The 15886-nt window shown below is 50.5% G+C and overlaps 1 protein-coding gene across 6 annotated transcripts in view; it reads left to right on the top strand.

The window, feature by feature from the left end:
• Window positions 1–15886, top strand: part of LOC147612471 (uncharacterized) — a 67311-nt gene that overhangs the window by 1193 nt on the left and 50232 nt on the right. For 3 of the 6 annotated variants that reach the window (XM_086783091.1, XM_086783092.1, XM_086783090.1), the window contains one exon: window positions 1–1192. This exon is cut by the window's left edge. In XM_086783091.1, the coding sequence (XP_086639217.1) occupies window positions 1–1192 (1192 nt within the window). Of the gene's footprint in view, window positions 1208–15886 lie in introns of all 6 variants that reach the window. The other 3 variants (XM_086783087.1, XM_086783089.1, XM_086783088.1) reach the window with 1 other exon arrangement.

Below are 15886 nucleotides of genomic sequence, written 5' to 3'. Positions count from 1 at the left end.
TGCTGAAAATCCAGTGCCAGATTTTTGTGTGGAAGCCACCGATGAAGTTCTGTCTGTGGATGGTTATAAGGCTTCTGAAGTTACAGGTTGTAAAGATATGGTTTCTGATGGTATGATCTCTGAAGAACGAGTGTCTGGGCTTGCAAATACAGATTTCGAAACCGGTGATTCAGATTCTGTGGCCACATCTGAAGAACCAAAAGCTGTTGATGTTGAGCATGATAAGGAACCTTTTACATCACATCATGAAATTAACTGCTCACTTTCACAAAGATTATCTCCCGTACCAGGGACTGAGGCCCAGAAAGATGAGACCATAGAATTTGAAACTCACGTGGAAGCTGTCAAAGGAGCTTGCCTGGAGGTAGCTATTAATAGTAATCAGGTTCCAACTGATACACAGGAAAATTCTTGTACTGAAAGCAAGATTGACCATTCCATTTCCAATGGTATACCGAAAATATCAGAGGAAGCAAAGATTTTTGAACCTGCTGGCGATCTTGTGGTAAGGCAAGAGACATGTGATTCATATCTTAATAATGCCCCTGAACAGGATAGTGTTACTGAAACAAGGGTAGCTTTGAACAAGCTGCAGGATACAAATTTAGAAATAAAATCAGAGGAAGAAGTAGTTTGCAGGGCTTCGAAAGTGCCCACTTGTGTGTTAGATAGTGTGGAAATGTCTGAATCTGTGCATGAAGATAACAATGCAGTGGAAGAAGAATGTACGACTGTTGTTGATGAATGCCTTTTGGAAGTAGAGCGAACCATTGCAGTAGATGCATCCAACATCTGCAGCTCACCTTTGCCTTCTTTGGAAGCTACAATATCTCTAGTCCCCCAAGCTAGTTCCATTGGGGATGAAAACTTGGATCGTAAGTGCAGAACTCAAACCAAAAATTATTGGATCAATTTTAAGACTGAAGACAATTCACTTGCACAAACAGAGAACGTGGCAGTAAGCAGTGCAGGGCAGCTCCGGCATGGGTACAGTATCAACAAGGACGGGGGCAGTAGTATGGATAGCACAGCTGGAAGGGGATGGAAGCTACCGGGAACTGATAGCCGGATTACTACTATGGAGGCAAATGGTAGTGGCGGTGAGGACTCTGCCAGCAGCGCTGCCTGTATTCAACCTTCGTCTCAGCAACGCAAGAAGATCAACATACATCACCAGTTTGTACGAGAAATTGTGAGTTTGTCAAATGTAAGATTAGGCAGTTCAAGTTTGTAACCTTCAAGGGCTTGTAGTAATCTCATATACATGTCCCTTTACGGCTTTGACTAGGTTACATAGATAGAGGTGCGAAGGACCTTTGTTTTCTCTTATATCTTTTTAGCCTTGAATATGATTAAACTGATTGATCCATGCATGAACAGGCAAGTTGAATGTGTGAATCGTTAAAAGCCACACGCTAGATTGTCTTTTTGTGATTTGATGGGAAGGTGCCATGCATAGTTGCCAACAAGTGGTTTGTGTTTCTGTTTACCAAAGTGTTCAAAATGTGAGGCAACTTCCTTTTCATGTTTTGGCTATAGTGCTATGTGCTTTTGATGGAGTTCTGTCATCGTTTCTACTTTTTATCTTGTCATCCTTCCTACTTTTTACAAGGGATCTTTTGTTAGACTACTAATGCAACCCACTGTGAAAAGATATATAATGTACATTGGAACACGAGCATTCACAATTAACCTACACTAATTCTTATATTATGTACAAAATGAAAAGGAATGCAACTGAGTGCATCTGTGTGAATAAAAGGTATCCTCAAAGGGTAGATCTACCTAGATCTCAGGCAAACATTGCTGTCAGCCCACTGTTCTCCGTTCCTCAGCTCCTTCACGCCTTGAGATTAGCACTCGTGTTAAAAGCTCCCGGAATCATGATGACCAACAATTAACCCAAATGCTACTTTTAAAGGGGGTGGGAGGGCCTGGTGAGCCAGCTCCATGACCTGTATTTCCCACCTTTTTGCCACATGTGGGTACACACTGGACTGTCCGCGTTAGTGTCCAGTGTGACGCCTAGCCAGCTCACACTTGGGCGCCCACATCTAGCCAACTTGGCTGCCCAAACCCATACCAAACTGCTTGTCCAGCATTGTAGGACTAGTAAGTGTGCCACATTCTCCCCCACTAAAATCACAGGTGTCCTCATGTGTCCAGTATCTAGATGAGTGTAGAAACTCTAGTCAAATCTCCTACCTGACTGTTGTACTATACTTGCTGTACCCGACTACTGTGTGAGGTGGGATTTCTATCCGAAGGGACTTGGTGCCTTGAGGGTATGCTAGCCCGCCCCGAATAGTTTGCCACTATATGGGGAGGAGGTGCAAGGCGGGGAGGGCAACCCCCGGGGCACTCGGCACCCACGGAACCTCACCTGCACCCCGGAAGGCCTAACGTGCCTACCCGGTGCGTGAGTGCGTTCCTAAGGTGCCTGAGTGCGTTCCTAAGGTGCCTACCATGGGTCCGTGCTTTGCCTCTCCTTGCACCTCCTCCCCATATAGAGGCAAACTATTCAGGGCGGGCTAGCATACCGTCAAGGCACCAAGTCCCTTCGGATAGAAATCCCACCTCACATACTGTACTGTATGTAATTTACTTAAAGTAGTACTTGCTGCACCAAAGGCTGGACTTGCTGAAAACCCTTTTGTATCTGCTGCACTTACAGTAGTACTTGCTGCACCAGCTGTTGTACTAGCCGTACCATCTATACTTCTTGTACTGGCTGTACATCTTCTTATACCTGGTGAATATCACATTACATCTACTGTATCGGATGTATTTGCTGTGAATTGGCTCCTGGTGTACCTTTTTGAGTACTTGCTAATGGAGTTTGTGTACTTGTACCTGTTCGTGTACATGTACCTGTTTGTGTGCTTGTACCAAGGAGGCTTGAGCATGGTCTTTGTGAGGGTGTGAACCAGGCTCTAGTATGAGAGCGCTTGTTCGTGCGTGGTCTCGGAATGACAGTTCCGTGTTCACTCCTCTCAAGGTGTATGAGATTAGTGGCTAGGCTACTTTGACTGATTCAACGAGTCCGGCATTGAAAACTACTCCGACACCACTAACTTGTCTTCATATTTGCATTTGCATTGGATTATCTGGCTGGAAAGCCCAATCTTGTACACAGATTAAAATATTCCAATAATATACTTTAGTATTGAAGAGGGCAAGGGGGAGGGGTCAGCCCGTTCATGGGGCCCCAATGGTGGTGTACTATGCAGTGCTTGTCTTTTGCAGATTATCTTGTGCAGTGAGGTATCTTTCAGTTGTTTTTTTAAAAAAAATGGGAAAAAGATCCTTCTATTAGTTAACACAAAACTAGCCACGAATGGCTAAATACAACCACGAAGGGCTAGATGCAAACTCATCACCATGTACGGGTCGGCGGGGATCAAAGAATCAGAAGGTGGAGAAAGATGCACTTCTCCTCCTGGGACCTTCTTTATGCTGATGATATTGTATTAGTGTCTGAGTCTCCAGGAGTCTACAGCAGCATCTACATGCACTCCATGATTTTTGCACACAGAGGGGTCTTACTGTGAACCTTGGGAAAACCAAGGTTATGGTCTTTCATACATCGAGACAGGGCAGGAGTCAGCTGACATTCACTCTCGCAGGACGCTAGGTGGAGGTGGTGACATCATACGTGTACCTAGGGGTTACCTTCTGTGCAGTAGCCACGCGCTTCACCATGGGTTCAGTAGCCAGAGCCAGATTGACATGGGGATATGTAGCATTGGCTATGCTAGAGAGACAGTGCCACTAGCCGCATTTTTAGGAGCCCCGGACGAAGGGGTGGCTATTTGACACATTAGTCACACCGACACTGATGTATGGAGCAGCGGCATGGGCGCCAGGACTTGCTACCCATTGGTGGACACAGATAGAGAGACCAGAGGCCCTCATGATGGCACGCATGATACGCAGCAAACCGTCAGTACCTCATGACATTATCCGAGCAGAGTTTGCTGCGCCTTCTATGATGGTAGAGGCCATATTCTAGACTATATGCCTGCTAGACAGATTCAGAGAGATGCCATAGGACAAATTGTCATACAGAGCTTTTGAGGCATCTAGACAGCTGGCTGAGGCAGGAGACAGAGGATCATGGTATGCACAGGTCACACATTGGTTCTCACAGCATGGCCTAGACATGGATCATCTACCACCATTTCAGTATGACAGGGATGCACCACATATCCGTCTCTCTCATAGTGAGAGGAATAGAGTATTGAGATAGGACCTATGGCAGCTCTATACATGAGAGACATGGATATCACCTACACAGCCTCTTCCACCGAAGATGCTATACTATAGAGATTACTTCATGAGTATCACTGATGATGGATTTATAGAGAGGCCTAGATACATGGAGGGCTTTTTACCACACGGCTCCCGAGTAGCTATTGGTCAGCTTAGAGTCTCATCACATCGATTGGAGATCGAGATTGGCAGAGCAGCACGGATCCCCCGAGAGGAGAGGGTATGCAGATTGTGCAGAGAGGAGGTGGAGAGTGAGGAGCATTATGTATGCAGATGCAGAGCATATACAGCCATGAGAGAGAGAGATCCCATTTTATTCAGAGCGCCACATTCCCTACGCCAGATCTTTGAGGCAGCAGACTAGCACATACTGGGGAGATTCATTCTAGACATACAGTGTCACAGAGAGACATCATTACAGGCTCAGACAGCTCCAGAGGGGGGACGACAGACACAGATTACTACATTTTTTCAGAGATCCACCCCACTCCCAGCCCCTACATAGCAGGGAATTACTCTCCAGAGAGCAGAGACACTCAGAGCCCGCAGGAGACAGAGGACACCTGGCTTTCGGACACCACGCCTATACCAGAGAGTGATGACAGAGATCAGAGCTGAGTTTCACAAAGAGGGTGCGGAGCGACTGGCTCGCTTCAGAGCAGACCCAGGCATGTTCTTTAGGGAGCTGTGGACACCCCCTTCATTGATGTATACCATTCTATACCCCCAGTATGGTACAGGATATTGCTAGCTAGGTTGCATATCATGATTGTATACTCCATGCATATAGCTTTGCATTCTCCTAGTAGTAGAGCTCCATCACCTCCCCCACTCATTGTACTTATTGCACACCCAGATTCAGCTTTTTAGTTCAGTACTTTTTCATTTTGTTGGGATGACAGAGGATACCCCACACAGGTACACTGATTTGTCTCATAGGCCGAGTTCGGTCTTTTGGAAGACGTTAATAAAATCTCTCTCTCTCTCTCTCTCTCTCTCTCTCTTAAATTGTGAAGTGATAAAGTGGATTGCTAAAGACTTGCGAAACTCAGGATAAAGAAGACGGTGTGAGACTTTGCATGACAGGATCATTCATCTACGCATAATTCTGTTGCATGTTACAGGTGCCCCATGAAATGATACGGGTCAAGTCTTGTCCATGTGTGCCATACTTGCTGGGCCTTCGGGCAATCTGAAAGACGGTGTTGCTAAGATTTTTGAGGGTGGCCGCACCTCAGACAAGTTCCTGGTTGACCACCAATGGCCAACCACGTGCCAACCGCCAAGCTCCAGTGTGCCATCAGCCAAAGAAAGAGGGTGATCTTGAGGCTGAAAACTGTCCTAGAGCCTCTTCCAAAAATCTAAGAGAAATCGCTGTGAGAGGCCCTGTGTGACTGCCAATGTACTGCCACTGCCATCAATCTTTGGCATCTGAATTCTGCGGCCTAGCCGCGCTGTGTATGCGAAAAAGGGGTATCCAGAATCTCCTCCCGATCAACAGGATCATGCAAGTTCACTCTCTTGGGTCCCATTGGAGGTGTGTGAGTGGTCGACTCTCCCAAATCCATAGCCGTCAGAGTCTCTCCCTAGCCACCTTGGCCGGCAGGGGGTCTATGTGCCACTCATGTGCCTGAAATCCAATCACCTTACCCTCTGCAAGGTGCAACCACTGAGATTTTCCAAGGGGGCCTGTGATCTCTATAATTTGCCATGGGGACCAATAGCAAAAGTGAGCAAACCACAGCCCTCATCTGTGCCATGGGCTGCCAATAGAATATCATGCCTAGTAAGCACCCCTAGCTACTGTGGGGGGGTCGGGTCTGGGATGGGTGGTGGCCACTCCTAGGGAATAACAGAGTTGATGTCGAGGCTGAGTCTATCTCTACCTTGGATCCCTGCCAGGCCTCTCTCTTGAACCTCCGGGGGCAGCTGCCTTTGTGCAAGCCAATTTCCAAGGGACTTGGTAGGTTCTATGCTCAATGCTCCCCATGATACATGAGGTCGGGCCCCCAACATATGGCCACTGGGTAAACGGATCAGGGGGTTCCAGATCAGGGGCTGCCGAAGACGCTTCTTTGAGGCTAGATACTGCACTCATTGCCAGATGTTTGGACATGTTGATGATGAGTGTGGCATTAAAGCCAGGGAAATCAGAGGTAACAACCCCAACACCAACTCCTCGAATCGCCAAAACAACCAAGGTGGCAGCAATGTCCCAAATTGGCGGTCGAGAGGGGTTAATACTCGAGCACCTACTCTGCAGGGTCACCCAGTAAACAAGGCACTGGTACAAATTGGCCTAGCTCTTCTCAGTGGCTCACCATTGGTTAGGTTGCTAAGGTTCACCTCCCCAGAGAGTATCCTTCGCCACTCCGGAAGAGATGTTTGATTGGTCATCACTTACACCACACGTGAGGGCAAAGGGACGAAGTCTTCCGCTTGCATAAAGCTCTTTATGGGCTTAAGTAAGCCCCTGAGCATGATATCATCGTATCGACAAATTTCTATGCAGCCAAGGTTTTCAACCATCCCACTGTGATCCCAATATCTATATCCACGCAGATCAAGGGATAGTGTGCTACCTAGTGTTGTATGTCGATGATCTTATCATCTCTGGTTCAAATCAAGCCAAAGTGGCTGATATCATGGTGATGGGAGAAGTAGGGTTTCATGATGAGAGACAAACACACGGAGAAGAAGGGAGAGAGAGAGAGAGAGAGACATATGGGGATAAGTCAACTCAATGTATGAGTGTGTGACTCCCCTATCACACATGTATATTTGCTCTAGTACACATAGTGCACTTAGTACATTAAAAGTACTAAGTGTACTATGTACTATAAAAACTTATGGGCTAGTACACACTATAAGGGTGGGCATAATGCCTTTACCCCAACAACCTCCCACTTAAAGGCAAAGTGCCCTTAAATGAAGGAAAAGAAAAATCAGCATGTACATGATAATATACAAGGCCATATCAAGGCTGAAACTCCAATGCACAATGAGCAAACCACTCTGAAGGCAAACTCTTTGTCAACAGATCAGCCGGGTTGTCATCCGTATGAATCTTAACAAGCTGAATTTGCTTGTTCTCTATCACCTCTCTGATGAAGTGATACTTCACATCCACATGCTTCGTCTTTGCATGAAAGACAGGGTTCTTTGCCAATTGGATGGCACTCTGACTGTCACAATGTAACAATGGAATATCCCCTGTATAACCCAAATCAACCACTAACCGAGATAGCCATAATGCCTCCTTGCAAGCCTCTGTGGCTGCAATATACTCGACCTCTGTAGTAGATAAGGCAGTGCACTTCTGCATCTTGGATATCCATGACACAACACCTCCTGTGAATGTAAATACATAACCAGTAGTAGACTTCCGGTTATCTGGATGACCGGCATAATCCGAATCCGTGTAACCATGCACTAATGCATCCTGTTTGCCAAAACATATGCACATATCCTGTGTGTCCTTCAGGTATCTCATGACACCTTTCACTGCTTCCCAATGCTTCTTGCCAGGTTTGGCCATGTATCTAGAAACCACTTCCACTGCAAATGCAATGTCTGGCCTGGTAGCAACCATGGCATACATGAGACTGCCACAAGCTGAAGCATACGGAATCTTGGCCATATCAGCTCTGTCACTATCCGACTGTGGGCTGTCCATAGCACTGAGTTTCACATATGGAGGCAAAGGAGTACTAGTCTTCTTCCCCCCATCCATATTGAACCTCTGCAAAACTTTGCCAATGTATTCCTTCTGAGACAAATACAACACATGCTGATTTCTGTCCCGAAGTATCCGCATACCCAAAATGTGATTTGCATCACCCAAATCCTTCATATCAAAGGTTTGATGCAGCCTCTTTTTCAAGGCGTCCATCTCTTTATGAGATTTCCCGGCAATCAACATATCATCAACATACAAGATGAGGATCAATAGACTGCCATCCAAAGCTTTCTTGGTGTATAAGCAGTGATCTATGTCACTTCTCCTGAAATCCTGGGATTTCATGAATGTATCAAATTTATGATACCATTCCCTTGGTGCCTGTTTGAGCCCATAAAGACTCTTTTTCAGCTTGCATACAAGCTTCTCCTTTCCATTCACTACATAACCCTCTGGCTATTGCATATATATCTCCTCATGGAGATCACCGTGAAGAAAAGCAGTCTTCACATCCATCTGAATTAAATTCAGATCATCATGAGCAACCAAAGCTAATAATACAGCTCTAAGTGTGGTCATTTTGACCACTGGAGAGAAGATCTCATCAAAGTCCACACCATATTCCTGCTTGAAGCCCTTAGCCACTAACCTGGCTTTGTATCTTGGCTTTGCATCAGGTGCAACTTTGAGCCTGTAAACCCACTTGCATGGCAAAACCTTTTTGCCTGTAGGCAAATACACCAACTTCCATGTTCCATTTTTGTGCAGAGAATCCATCTCTGACTTCATAGCACGCTCCCAAAGAGCCTTGTCTGCCCTCTGTAAAGCCTCCTTATAACATGAGGGCTCCCCACAGTCAGTGAGCATCAAGTAGTCAACCCCTGGAACAAACCTGTCAGGGGCTCTGGAGGGTCTTGTGGACCTCTGTACCCAATGACCATCATTTGCAGGTTGCTGTCCAGCCTGCATATCACCTATTGGTGGCTCCTGTTCCATGCCATAAGGTTGAAAGATCATGCCCAGTATCTCCTCTAACTGTGGGATATCCATAGGGATATTTTCTGCCATCTGTGGCTGTCCATTTGGACCATTTTCAGTACCATTTAAGGGCTGGTTTTGCTGCTGTAATGGCTGATTTACAGCCCTTGGTTGTTGTCCATGATGTCCATCATCATCAAAGATGACTCTGCCAGGCTCCTGTTGCCTTGCAAGCTCCTTATACATGCATGTTTCATCAAAAATGACATCATTGCTGCGTATAATCTTTCTATTCACTGGATCCCAAAGTCTATACCCCATTTCACCTCTGTCACCATATCCTAGGAATATGCATTTGTGAGACTTAGGATCAAGTTTGGTGCACATTTCCCTGCGTATGTGCACGTACGCAACGCAACCAAACACTCTCAAGTGCTTGTAGGACGGAGGCTTCCCTGTCCATACTTTCCTCTGGCACTTTCCCACCAAGCCTCGTGTTAGGTGACTTGTTTATAAGATGAACGGCTGTCATAACAGCTTCAGCCCAAAAACCATGAGGTAACGCAGCATGTGACAACATAGAACGGACCTTCTCCTGAATGGTCCTGTTCATCCTCTCTGCTGTCCCGTTTTGTGGAGGATCATAAGGAGTAGAGAGCTCCCTCTTGATGCCTTTAGCATCACAAAAGTCCTGAAACTGTTTGGACATATACTCTCCACCATTGTCGGAACGCAAAGCCTTCAGTGTTTTGCCAGTTTGATTCTCAACAAGAGCAACAAACTTCTCAAACACTAAGAATGTATCACTCTTCAAACGAAGAGGATAAACCCACACCTTGCGTGTGGCATCATCAATAAAGGACACAAAAAAGTGATCTCTGGCTCGCTGAAGCTCCCGCCCCTCCCTGCTCGCGCTACCTGCACACCTGCGCCCCCCCGCCTACCTGCCTGCTCGCCCCCTCGCGCCCCCCTCATCCCTCGCGCCTCCCCTTGCCCCCCCCCCCCCCCCCCCCGCCTGCCTTCGCTACTGCGCCCCCCCTCTCTCGCTGCACTGTCCGCTGCTGCCCCCCCCCCTCGCTTTCGCGCCCCCCCTCTTCTCGCGCACCTCCCCTCTGCAGCGCCCCGACCCCCCCCCCCCCCCGCTAGCTCTTTCTCCCCCCCACCCCTCTTGCGCGCAGCTCCCGTCCCCCCCCCCCCCCCCCTAGGGCTACTCCTTCGCTGCTTTGCCCCCCCCCCCCCCCCCCCCTCCCTTTTCTTGCTGATTTCCGCCACCCAGGGGGGTTTTTTCCCTTTTTTCTCCGGCCTTCGTCTTCCGCCTCTCTGTGCAGCTCGGTTCTTGCAGGATCTCCGCTTTCGCCTCGCCTTCGCCATAGCTTCAGACTCTGATGGAGGCTCCTCCCGCCCCGCCTCAGAGGGACTCCCCCGCAGCCCCTTCGCCCGCCCTTGAGGACACCCCCATCAGGCTTTCTCTTTCGCTGGAAGAGGAAGCGAGCCTCACCGCAGAGGTGGAACGCCTCCAGGCTCATTCCACCATCTGCCGTATAGTCGGCACTCGCCCCAGCAGAGGGGAGATCCGGGATCTTCTCCAGGCCCGCCTTCTTGCAGATGTGGGCAAGATCCTGGACGTACAGCTACTGGGATGTGGACATTACTAGATCGAGTTCGAGACCGCCCAGAGCGTGGCCAAGGTCCTAGCCATGAGTCCCTTGACATCAGGGGTGCTCGGGCTTTCTTCAGACCTTGGCAGCACGGCTTTGACCCAGCAGTGGCTGAGCAGGGAGAGCGCCTTTTCCATGTTACAGTTTGCTTCCCTGGACTCCGCCGGGAGTATCTTCCGCTCCTCTCGAGATTGGTGGGCTCGGTACTAGAGACTGGCCCCACAACAGCTTCAGTGGTGGCCAAAGCAGTTGGGTTACCGTCGGTCAGAGTTTTGGTGTCTGACATCTCCTCCCTTCCTAAGGTCATTCAGCTACCTAGGATAGGGGGGGGATGGATTGATCAGAGAGTGGAGTTTTCGGGGCTCCCGAACCAGTGCTTCATTTGCAAGCAGGTCGGTCATCTGGCCAAGGCCTGCCCTCGCAGGAGACCCCGACCCTCACCACAGTAGTAGGCCCATGATGGCTGCGGCTCGGCAGGCTGCCTCCGGGACACCTGCTCAGGCCACAGAGACCTCGGAGTGGCAACCTGGACAGGGAAGCCGTCGAGGGAGACAGCCACAGCAGCACGCCCAGAGACTGCTGCAACAGCAGCCACAGTCTCAGCATCACTGGGTTCCCGTGAGGAACAGCTTTGCTCCCCTCCAGGAGGAGACCCCTGCGAGCGACGACTGAGGACGAGGAGATGCCAGTACCCCCTCCACCCCCCCACCCCCGTCCCCTCCCACCGCCTCGCTTCCACCTTCGCCTCCTCCCGTCCCCGCTCCGGTTTCGGCAGCGGCTCCCTCTCCACCCCCCTCGCCCCCCCCTCCTCCCCCCCCCGCCCGCCTCACCTTCCCGGGAGGCCCTGGCAGTCCCCTGGCGTTCACCTGCAGTCCGGAGGGCGCTGAGCACCGACCTCGCTCGAACACCACCGAGGAGACCTACCATGCCGATTCGGGCTTCACGGATATCATCTATCCGCAGTCGGCTTAGTCACAGGCCACAAAACACGTTAGAATACAAGGCACCCGCACGGTTCATGGGTAGGGGTCCCAGGCCCATGAAATGAACATTCATAGCAGGTAAACACACAAATATAGATAACGCGAAAATAGTGTCATGCATGCGAACATGTGTGCATGTGCACTTGATTTATGGACAAATCTCCCGGTCGTGGAACATCTACAGCACTGGCATTTCCGGGCACGAATCTGGCACATTGGAAAGCGCGGAAGTGGGATCCAGAACACTCGGATCCACACACTGGCCACATTTGGTCACGAGAAACAGGCCACATTTGGGCACGAGAAATTGGGGGAAACCATATAAGTGGCCAAATGGTGACAGGGGCCAGCCCGATTGCGGCTATATGTATAGAGCTCCATCCAAGCCCCCTGATTTGCATGTGGGATTACTCCACGAGTTCCTTGGCTCCTCACGCATTCCACCACAATGCATTGGTGGCTACCCAATTCTAACACCTTCTCTCCAACAATGCATGTGAACACATGGTCAACTCTTTGCAAGATTGCCGACTCAACAGTCGACCAGGAGTTGTTCGTTGACGTCGCCATAGCAAAACCACAATCCTTACACTTCTGCATTTTTCCGCATGAACGTCTCCCAGAGGTCCCTAGTCCGCAAGTCCTTTGCAATTATTCTCAAACTGCCTCTCATCATCGCTTGTAGAAAGATCTCAACGAGCGGAAATTCTACCAAGATCAAGTGCCTAGTGCTCTGATACAATGAACGAATCCCATGTGTCAACAACGATCACAGGAAGATAGCAATCCCCATCGCTAGCTGCCCCCCTCACGTCCACTCAAAACCTGGGTGGGGAAGATGCCTAAGAGCCATGCCCACTATGCTATATATGGAGCTCCATCCAAGCCGCCCAATTCACATGTGGGATTCCTCCACGAGTTCCTTGGCTCCTCACGCATTCCACCACAATGCATTGGTGCCAACCCAATTCTAACAAAACCAAGGTTGATTCAAGCCAGCCATCTTCTCGGGAAGACTTATTGACCAAAGATAATGCGGGGAAGTGTCATTATAGTCACAAACTTGGTCATTACATTGGTGTGTGCAGGAAGAGGATTGCCAGTGGAAAAAAGAAAAGAGTGTGGAAATACAGTGTCTAAAACCTCTGATGAAAAGGAGGAACTAAATTCACCCAGTTTTGTTGAGCAAGATTGGATCTTCTAGCTATATCTCTTAGTGCCTTGGATATTCAGCACATTGTCAAGAAACATGGATCAAGCTCAAGCTATGGCTAGGGAGGATGAAACAAAAACATACTTAAGATTAAACAAGGAACTTAAGAGATAGCCAAATGCAAGACTTACTCAATATGTGCTCCAATGCTTGACTCTTTGCTTGATACTTCATTGCTTGAAATGGGCTCCTTTTATAGGAGAAGAGTACACTTTGGCTGCTTTCTTGCATGTGGGATAACTCTCTAGCTCTCATTTCACCTCAAATCTCAACACCCTCTCTTGATGGTGATTTTTGAAATGACAATTTGCAAAGATGTGGCCAAGCTTGCTACAGTGATTACATCTGATAGTTTTTCCTTTTCTAGCATACAAAGCATTTTGACTGATTCCCTGAGTGACATTTGATGTGTTTTTGAGTTTAGACATGTGCTCAAGTAGTGAAAACTCAACTTCAGTTAGAGTTTTGTCAACATTTTTGAGTGTGGACACAAGAACATCATAGGGGGTTTTGTCGACGTTGTTGAGGAGAACTGTAACCGATTCATCTTCTTCAATCTTCTTCTGGATTCTTGCTAGTTGTTGCTTGAGTGCCTTGAACGTGGTGATGTGAGCCGCCATTGTGTTAGATTCTTCTTTGTCCAATCTGTAAAATTGCATCAAAAGGTTAATCATGGAGCTCTTGGTTTCACTTTCAAAGACTTTTTTGAGTTCTTCCCATGTCTTCTTGCAATCTTCTATCCCTGCAATGTGATGTATAACTTCATCTCCCAAGCTCCCGCCCCTCTCCCTGCTCGCGCTGCCTGCATACCTGCGCCCCCCGCCTACCTGCCTGCTCTCTCCTCGCGCCCTTCCCTTGTCCCCCCCGCCTGCCTTCGCTTCTGCGCCCCCTCCTTCGCTGCACTGCCCGCTGCCCTTCCTTTTGCCCCCCCCAGCCTGCCTTCGCTGCTGCGCCCCCCTCCCTCGCTGCATTGCCCGCTGCCCCTCCTCGCCTTCGCGCCCCCCCCCCTCCGCCAGCTCTTTCTCCACCCCTCCCCTCTTGCGCGCAGCTCCCGCCCCCCCCCCCCCCCCCCCCAGGGTTTCTCCTTCGCCGCTTCACCCCCTCCTCCTTTTTCTTGCCGACTTCCGCCCCCAGGGGGGTTTTCTCCTTTTTCTCTGGCCTTCGTCTTCCGCCTCTCTGTGTGCAGCTCGGTTCTTGCAGGATCTCCGCTTTCGCCTCGCCTTCGCCATAGCTTCAGACTTTGATGGAGGCTCCTCCCGCCTCGCGTCAGAGGGACTCATATGCAGCCCCCTCGCCCGCCCCTGAGGACACCCCTATCAGGCTTTCTCTTTCGCCAGAAGAGGAAGCGAGCCTCACCGCAGAGGTGGAACGCCTCCAGGCTCATTCCACCATCTGCCGTATAGTCGGCACTCGCCCCAGCAGAGGGGAGATCTGGGATCTTCTCCAGGCCCGCCTTCTTGCAGATGTGGGCAAGATCCTGGACGTACAGCTATTGGGATGTGGACATTACTAGATCGAGTTCGAGACCGCCCAGAGCGTGGCCAAGGTCCTTGCCATGAGTCCCCTTGACATCAGGGGTGCTCGGGCTTTCTTCAGACGTTGGCAGCATGGCTTTGACCCAGCAGCGGCTGAGCAGGGAGAGCACCTTTTTCATGTTACAGTTTGCTTCCCTGGACTCCGCCGGGAGTATCTTCCGCTCCTCTCTAGGCTAGGAGCATTGGTGGGCTCGGTACTAGAGACTGGCCCCACAGCAGCTTCAGTGGTGGCCAGAGCAGCTGGGCTACCTTCGGTCAGAGTTTTGGTGTCTGACATCTCCCTTCCTTCCTAAGGTCATTCAGCTACCTAGGCTAGGGGGGGGATGGATTGATCAGAGAGTGGAGTTCTCAGGGCTCCCGAACCAGTGCTTCATTTGCAGGCAGGTCGGTCATCTGGCCAAGGCCTGCCCTCGCAGGAGACCCCGACCCTCACCACAGCGGTAGGCCCCTGATGGCCCGCCCATAGATGCGGCTCGGTAGGCTGCCTCCGGGACACCTGCTCAGGCCACAGAGACCTCGGAGTGGTAGCTTGGACAGGGGCGCCGCCGAGGGAGACAGCCGCAGCAGCACGCTCAGAGACCGCTGCAGTAGCAGCCACAGTCTCAGCCTCCCGTGAGGAACAGTTTGCTCCCCTCTAGGAGGAGACCCCTGCGGCGACGACTGAGGACCAGGAGATGCCAGCACCCCTTCCTTCACCCCCCCCACCCCCGTCCCCTCCCACCGCCCCGCTTCCACCTTCGCCTCCTCCCGTCCCCGCTCCGGTTTCGACAGCGGCTCCCTCTCCACCCCCCTCGCCCCCCCCTCCTCCCCCCCGCCCGCCTCACCTTCCCGGGAGGCCCTGGCAGTCCCCTGGCGTTCACCTGCAGTCCGGAGGGCGCTGAGCACCGACCTCGCTCGAGCACCACAGAGGAGACCTACCATGCCGATTCGGGCTTCACGGATATCATCTATCCGCAGTCGGCTGAGTCGCCTCGGCATTAGACAGCGCTCGGAGGCTTTTGATTACGCCTTCACACGGCTTTTTGGAGTAGAGGGCCCCCATGAGCCAGCACCCATCCGAGTCCTCCGGCCCGCGGGGAGGAGGCACTTGATTCAGCGGTGGCCTTCTCGTTCCCTCTATGTGGCCCTTGCGACCGGGAGTGAACTCTAGAGCTCGCTCTTAGCACTTTGAAGACTCAGGCAGTTGAGTTTACTCATCATGTGAGCGATCTGGAGGTGACAGATGTGATAGGCCAACTATGGGAGTTGGCTCATTTTTTCTTGGATCCCGGGAGTGTGGATGCCTCAGGGATTCGACATTTGGTCGTTCGCATAGTGGCAGACTTAGCACGCGACCTTGGATATGTATGTATACACGAGGTTGCTCTGTCAGAGCGGGAGGCAGTCGCCATGGGCCACAGCCACTGGCGCCTGATCCGTGATTCTTGCAGTACACCGGGTGGGCAGATTCGCAGCCGCTCGGATGGGGACTACTCTCCATCCAAGCCGCTTGTGAAGGCCCGCCGTACGGCTGAGACAGCATCCACCTCAGCAGGTCATCCATGAGGATCATCTCATGGAATGTACAG

Source organism: Cibotium barometz, chromosome 45, assembly GCF_041138505.1.
Source record: "Cibotium barometz isolate CiBa-2024 chromosome 45, ASM4113850v1, whole genome shotgun sequence".
Taxonomy (NCBI): Eukaryota; Viridiplantae; Streptophyta; class Polypodiopsida; order Cyatheales; family Cibotiaceae; genus Cibotium; species Cibotium barometz.
This window is presented reverse-complemented; position numbering and strand designations above follow the sequence as displayed.